The sequence below is a fragment of the Salpingoeca rosetta genome (assembly GCF_000188695.1).
Source record: "Salpingoeca rosetta unplaced genomic scaffold supercont1.27, whole genome shotgun sequence".
NCBI lineage: Eukaryota > Choanoflagellata > Craspedida > Salpingoecidae > Salpingoeca > Salpingoeca rosetta.
In genome coordinates, this window is record NW_004754907.1 from 65645 (window position 1) to 73144 (window position 7500).

The 7500-nt window shown below is 55.9% G+C and overlaps 2 protein-coding genes across 2 annotated transcripts in view; one reads left to right on the forward strand and one right to left on the reverse strand.

Moving 5' to 3' along the window:
• Positions 1–178: 178 nt before the first annotated feature.
• PTSG_12814 (uncharacterized protein) lies at positions 179–1572 on the forward strand (the record flags this gene model as incomplete). The annotated part of the gene is made up of 5 exons (XM_004989676.1): positions 179–316; positions 609–719; positions 925–1060; positions 1231–1293; positions 1493–1572. 5 exons carry the CDS (start codon positions 179–181, stop codon positions 1570–1572), a joined length of 528 nt encoding a protein of 175 aa, XP_004989733.1.
• A 307-nt stretch (positions 1573–1879) lies between these two features.
• Positions 1880–7500, reverse strand: part of PTSG_08936 (uncharacterized protein) — an 8490-nt gene continuing 2869 nt past the window's right edge. The window contains exons 9-20 of the mRNA XM_004989677.1: positions 7442–7500; positions 7063–7169; positions 6270–6707; positions 6032–6080; positions 5208–5804; positions 4540–5004; positions 4161–4340; positions 3629–3679; positions 3264–3467; positions 2971–3087; positions 2564–2761; positions 1880–2345 (exon numbers count right to left, since the gene is read on the reverse strand). The exon at positions 7442–7500 is cut by the window's right edge and continues 44 nt beyond it. Of these exons, the coding sequence (XP_004989734.1) occupies positions 2238–2345; positions 2564–2761; positions 2971–3087; positions 3264–3467; positions 3629–3679; positions 4161–4340; positions 4540–5004; positions 5208–5804; positions 6032–6080; positions 6270–6707; positions 7063–7169; positions 7442–7500 (2573 nt within the window). The 3' untranslated portion in view covers positions 1880–2237. The remainder of the gene's footprint in view (positions 2346–2563; positions 2762–2970; positions 3088–3263; positions 3468–3628; positions 3680–4160; positions 4341–4539; positions 5005–5207; positions 5805–6031; positions 6081–6269; positions 6708–7062; positions 7170–7441) is intronic.

Here is a 7500-nt window from a genome sequence, read left to right on the forward strand (position 1 = left end):
TATATTGGAACTCACGACCCCATATTTCACAAGATTCTGGCACACACACACACACACACACACACACACACACACACACACACACACACACACGTGTCGGTGTGCTGCTGATTGTTGAAGTTCGCTGCACCTGGCAATGCCATGTGTGAATCATGAAGGGCGTGTGCCTTGAACGCATATGCTGATGTGCCGATCCACGCGTGTTCGCCACACGCGAAACCAACACTGCTCCCGCCTGCCACGACTTGTTCAGGTTGCCGAGCCCGCAGCTGCCGCTGAAGACGAAGACGAGGACCTGCTGGAGGACGAGACACCGGTACGCAACAGTGGTGGTGGCGGTGGCGGTGGTGGGTTGGCAACTGTTTGGGGTGCGTGCTGGTGACGATGGCGGTGCTCGTTGGGGCGATGGATTGGATAGACTGGATGTCCACTGTCTCGACGTCAGTGTTGTGTCAACTGCATCAAATCGCACGCTCACACACACCACACACGCACGCACACACACACACACACACACACACACACACACACACACACACACACACACGCACACACACAAACTCACACACATACTCACACACATACACACTGTGCACGTGGCCCGCCAGCCCGTGGGTCTGGACTCGTCGCTGGCCAAGCACGATCTGCAGCAGCTGCACAAGAGCATGCGCTCGCGCGGGGAGGACGAAGACATGGACGGCATGTTTCAACAGCTCGAGGTCAGCCACCGCTCATGTGACGTGTGGTGTGCTGTGAGATGCGATGCCTGCCTGTGGGCTGAAGGTGCCTCAAGTGTATCCCATCATGTAAACTCATTCTTCACGATACCGTCACCTTATTTGTTCCCCACACCGTGTCACCCCGCTTCCACCTTGATCTCTTCTGACCCCTCCCAATCACCGCTGCTGTTCGCCGCTGCGCCAGGCGATGGCGACATTGGAGGAGACAGAGGATGCGGTGATTGAGGAGCACCGGTCCGCCATCCAGTTTGCACGCGAGATGCTCACCGAGGAGGAGAAGGTCTTGGCCGAGGTCGAAGGCGTCAACAGCGACTCGGAAGGTTCGCAGTGCATGCCTCCGGTGCTCGGCTTTGTGCTTGATTGTGTGTGTGTGTGTGTGTGTGTGTGTGTGTGTGTGTGTGTGTGTGTGTGTGTGTGTTCGCACGCGTGCGCTTGCTTGCCCCTTCATTACACCACTCACCATCCAACACGGTTTTGTGTTACACTGCAGAGTATGCGCGCCGTTTGGAGCAGATTCTCGCCGCGAAAATTGAGAAGCTGCAGCACCTCAAAGGTAAACCGCAAACGCGAAAGTGGGCACCCATGCATGCAGCCACACACACACACACACACACACACACACACACACACACACACACACACACACACACACACACACACACACACACACATGCTCACACACACACATGCTCACACATGCTCACACACACACATGCTCACATGCATGCTCACGACATTCCCTCCTCCAACAGCAAACGTTGGCAAGTTCCGCCGTCAGCTGCAGGACGAAGAGGCACGAGCAAAGGACTGCAAGGGCTTTAAGTTTGTGTGAGCTGCGCGCACACACACACACACACTCTCTCTCTCTCTCACACACACACAGAAAGGTGAACGCCACTCACTGTTTCCACGCACTTGTGTTTGGACAATTCATATGTTAGAGGTTTCCATTTTTGTTTTTGTTTTTTTCCCGTGTTCCTTTCGATCCAAGTTTCAACTGCTTAAATCGTGCCTTTGTCTCGTGCCTTTGTCGCTGGTGTTTGATGCAACGGGAATTCTGCCCAGTCTACCACGTTCTCAGTCGTTCAAGTCATGGTCATTCGCACATGCATACACGTGGTTTGGTCGTTTTCAAAGAAGTTGGTTTACTTACTTGCCTGTTCTTGACACGCACACACTCGACGGGACACTCAAGTCATATTTTTCTCGGGACACAATCACACGTGCATACAAAGACACATGCTAGGCACAAAGAAATGTGACACCTGAAGAACAAAGCAAGCACATATCTGGGGGGAAGAAACGTTGCGAAATACTCGACACAGCGAACCATCACAAGAACACGGAAATGCACATACAACACGCTGCCAAGCAGCAACAACTTTGCGCAAATAAGTCAGTCAGATATGAATTGTGCACAGCGCGTCAGCAGCGTGTGTACATGCAGCACGCACGACAGCACCTCTCTCCACACCGCCACCACCGCTGTCGCTGCCATCACGAGATGAGGACGTAGCCGTCGAGATGGGCTGGTGGGTTGCGGCGGCGGCGGCCACGGCCCGACACACCGTCACCAGTTGCTGCCGTGGTGCTGGCAGAGGAGGTCTGTTGAGACAATGCACGCAAGCCCGACACGTGACAGGACAGCAAGGGTGAGTCGGAAGGGCAGCAGGTTCCTCATGATGCAGCAGACGTTAACTGAGCACACCCCACGATACACACGCAAACACGGTGCAAACACGACGACAAACACACGGTTACCATCGCCGACCCTTGCTTCTGATGTAATTATCCCTCACCCCTCCACCACTTCACATACGCACCTCTCCACGGCTGCGTCTGCTCTCGCCATTGTCCTTAGCGCCATCATCATCACCGTTGTCGTCGTCGTCTGCGTCGCCACTGCTGTCGCGCTCGTCTGCGTCGACGACGTGCAGTTTTGCGCGGGGCGGCAGGCGCTCGTGCAGCAGATAGACGTCCGACCGCGGCAGCGTCGCCGAGTACCCGTCGTCAAACAGCACCTGGTGTTGCGTTTGTGGTGGCGATGATGGTGGTGGTGATGGAGGTGGCGATGGTGATGGTGGTCGTGGTGGTAGTGGTGAATGGCAGGAACCCGATTCGGGCACGCACCAATACATGACAGTACTTAGAGCAGTGCAACAGTCGCAGAAGCATTTGTGTTTCTTGCACTGCACAGAGCAACGCCAATCCCACAATTTGTTTTGCTTACTGAGTATTTGTTGATGTTGACATAGTTGATGATGGTGGCATCAAGCATCTCGCCCTCCCACAGCACCTTCACTGCAGGGCGGCCCTCCGTCGACAGATGCTTCGAGCGCAGGGACAACTGCACGCAATGAGTTGTTATTGAACGCGTGAGAGACGGATAGGGACTTGCACAAAGTGTGTGTGTGTGTTTGAGATGATAGCTCGTCATGCCGTTCGGTTTGTTCACACTCCGGCATGCTTGCGCATACATACACCACACATGCGCACCGCCATCCCCTTCCTCTCCCCACGTACGTTTTCGTCTGGGTGCGTGGCGGACGGGAGGAACACGTCTGTGAGTGGCATGACGCACGTGCTGCCGTCATCAAACTCGACGTTTACCTCGCGGCCCTTGATGGAAATGTCAACCACCATCCCTTCAAAGAAGTGGTTCAGCTGCCACTTTGCGCGCACCCGGTCACCGACGTTCACAGGCGCGGTGCGGCGCTGCTGCTGGCCCTGTCGTGGAAGGTGGGCAAGGCAAGGTGCCGAGGAGGGCAATCAGCAACGGTGGGAAGAAGCGTCGCGGTGGGGTGGTGATGCATGCTGGTAGGATCAGAGAAGAAAGCCCGTCCTAAATGGAGATGCATGGCACTACCCACACTCATTCACACACGTACCGATGCTGGGGCGTGGCGCGCGCAGTAAAAGCCAAAGTTGCCGTCGTGGAACTGTGTCATTCACACAACGCGAAAATGCACAGTCACAGTGTGCACATGAATGGATATATATCGAAAGGGTACAAACACATGCACACACGCACACAAACACTCACTCACTCACTCACTCACACACTCAATCACTCACTCACTCACTCACACACACAAACACAAAACACACACGCACACAAACACAAAACACACACGCACACAAACACAAAACACACACGCACACAAACACAAAACACACACGCACACAAACACAAAACACACACGCACACAAACACAAAACACACACGCACACAAACACAAAACACACACGCACACAAACACACTCAATCATTCACTCACACACACACACACACATACCCTCACGCACACGCACACAAACACAAAACACACACGCACACAAACACAAAACACACACGCACACAAACACAAAACACACAAATAGGCACAACTTTAACGCAGCAACAAACGTGTCGGTACGTACTGTGTAAGGGAGGCCGGCACGAAATGCGCAGGAGACGTGGAATGCGGTGACACATCTGCCTTTGCAGCACTGCACAGGTGCCCCTGCACTCGTCTTGGGCGGGTTGGTCAGGGACAGGCTGCTATCCTGCCACAAATCACGCGGCAGCGGCGTGGGGTCGTTCTTGCACAGGCTGCACCTCTGCAAAAACGTCACAGCAAAGGAGCAAGCGTGAGTGATATTGTGTTTGAAATTGTGTGTGTGTGTGTGTGCGTCTGTGTGTGTGCATGCGTGTAGATGGAGGAGACACTGGTGTCAAGCTGACGGCACACCACAGCTGCATCCACCACCACCACCAATACACGCATGGACAGCGCGGAACTGCAATGCTGCTGCGTACCAGGCGTTGTCGGGCTCGTGGAACGGCGCTCACGTCGACGACGTTGAGGTTTGGCGCCTCAAACACCACCTCCGGCACCCAATACGCGCACAGCAGATGCGCCCACTGCCGCCGCTTGCTCGCACGCCCGCAAACGCGCTTTCCACCGTCGGACGACGCCACAGTCGACGACGATGACGATACGGCTGCTACTGCTGTCGATGCCGTTGCTGTTGGCGCAAGTGAAGATGAGGAGGAGACGGCAGATGTCATGCTGGCGTTGGAGAGCGGCGAAAGCGAGTCCACGTCCACCGCACCGCCAACCTCGCCCTTTGCGTCCGAGCACCCAGCAGGCGAAGTGACGGCAGCAGGAGCTGATGGAGGTGGTGGCGGTGGCGGTGCAGCAGCTGCATCGTCGCGCTTCTTCGGGCGGAGCGGTGAGACGGGCTTCAGTGCCCCGCCAAGCTTCGGACACAGCACACACGACTGGTAATAAACCGGGTGCCGATAAGGAGCAGGGTGGTTGTTTGGTGTGAGTATTTGGAAGGGTGTGGCACGACGAGTGCTGCATGTGAAGCGAGTGTGTCTACGTGTGTCATTGTGGTTGTGTGTGTGTGTGTGTGTGTTTGTGTGTGTGGTGTGGTGTGTTGAACAGTCGAGCACTGTGCAGTTAGTGTGTTTTGTCTCACCGCGCGCGTGGCGTCAACCCTGCATCGATCGCAGAGCCAGCTCTTGCATGACGCGGCGTCCATGTCGGCGCCATAGCAGCCTGGGTGGACGGCGATGAGGCAAGATTGGCAGACGAGAAGATCGGGCACTGCCTTCTGCTGCTGTTTCTCCAACGTCCGCTTTGCCCGCTTGCGGCGCGGCTCACCATCATCACCACTGCCACCGCCATTTGTACCATGCTCACCACCATGATCGTGGTTGCCCATCCTGCTGACGCGAGTGCCTGTGCGGGAGATGGATGATCGAAGCAGCGCAACGGCAGATGCGTTCCACGGATGCTTGCTGCGCCTCGCCTGTGCAAGCACAGCACCGCCCGTCTTGCTGTGACCAGCGCTGCTGCGGCTGTGCCCATCACTGCTGCCATGACTCGCCCCCACACCACCACCACCACCACCACCACCACCACCATCGTGGTCGTCGTCGTCGTCGTGATCGCCGCCAGGAAGACAGGCAACACGAGGGAGGACGCCGCGGTCTCCGCACACGCAGCACGTGCCGCTGTGGGCCGAGTCCTGCTCCATCACCCGGTGGTTGTACACCCGCTCAAGCGCAAACCGCTGCACCAAGCACACAGAGTGGAGGGAAGTATACGCGAAGGGGGAAGGGGGAGGGTTATTAATTGGATGACAGAGCGGTTGGGAGGTGATGCCATGAGCGCAAGGTAATAGCACAGCCATGCATCAAGCAAGGCAAGCGTGAATGAAGCCATGCATCAAGCAAGGCAAGCATGAATGAAGCCATGCAAGAAGCAAGGCAATGATGGACATGAGCCTGGGGAATGTACCTTCTGCCACGCCTGCCGGATGCGGTGCTGCTTCGAGTCAACTCGCCGTCTGTTGCAGAAAACACAATCCAGCGTCCAGTGGACAGCATCGAGTGTCAGTTGAGACGAACAAACAGAAAGACAGCGGTCTGGCTCAACGCGGCCTAGTGGGTACCACACCTCAAGCTCCAGCCCCACTCCCAGCACACGTCACTCCTCTTCATACATATCTCCTCGCCTGAAGGCACAATGCACTCACTGTTGTTCTGGCCGCGCGTCCGCCTTGCGTTTGCCGGTGTTCTCCCCCCTGGTGTTGCTGCGGGCTGTTTTCTTCGTCCCCGTCGTCTTGCGCCTCCTCCTATTTGCAGATGCAACAGCCCGCTTTCTGCCTCGCTGTCCATTCACGCCCTCATCATCATCATCATCATCGCTGCCACTGCTGCTACCACTGCCATCATCACTGCCACCATCACTGCCACCATCACTGCTGCTGCTGTCGATGATACCCATCTCCAGCCTTCGCTCGGCCTCGTCCAGTTCGCGCTGCCTCGAGCGCTGCGCCTCCACGGCCGCCCTGTGCTCCTCCACCACCGCCCACAGCGATGGCCGGTAGCGCCGCAGGAACACGTCCATGTCAATGTGCACAAACTCGCTGTGGCACCGGCACGACTCCGCCAGCAGGCCGTGCTCAATCCACCTGGCAGCAGTGGTGATGGTGGTGGTGGTGGTGATGGTGATGGTGATGGTGATGGTGATGGTGATGGTGATGGTGATGGTGATGGTGATGGTGATGGTGATGGTGATGGTGATGGTGATGGTGATGGTGATGGTGGTGGTGATGGTGATGGTGATGGTGATGGTGGTGGGAGGAGGTGATGGTGATGGTGGTGGTGGTGGTGGGAGGAGGTGGTGGGGAATGACGGGAATATGAGCACGCAGATAACGACTTATCAACTTATCAAGTGGACAGCGTTTTTGTTTCAATGCTCTCGACGAGACAGCACACCGACACAAAATTCAAACAAACACACGTACAAGTGCATCCACGGCACCTGTCTGTTGCGAAGTTTGTCGACTCTGCAATGTTGAAGCCGAGGTTGTACCCGGCATGGTAGGCCGAGGGAAACGTGATCATAAACTCGCCCGCGTGGTGCACCGTCTGCCACAGGAGAAGACATGGGCAGAACAACAACAGTAACAGAAGCGATCAAACGAAAAAAGATGAGCCAACGTCGTTGTGACTGACATGCGGGTGTTTGTGAAAGCTGGAGCAGTCGAGGAAGGGTGAACAGCAGGAGATATAGAGAGAGAAAGAATGAAATTGTGTGTGTGTGTGTGTGCGTGCGTGTGTGCGTGCGTGCGGGTGAACGAGGTGACAAGCATATGCGAGGTAGGTCGCATCAAAGTCAGAGCAGTCTGTTCTCACGCCACCTTGTACACGGGAATGTTGTTGTTCTTGAGCACAGTGGGGGTGATGAGGAACATCTTGT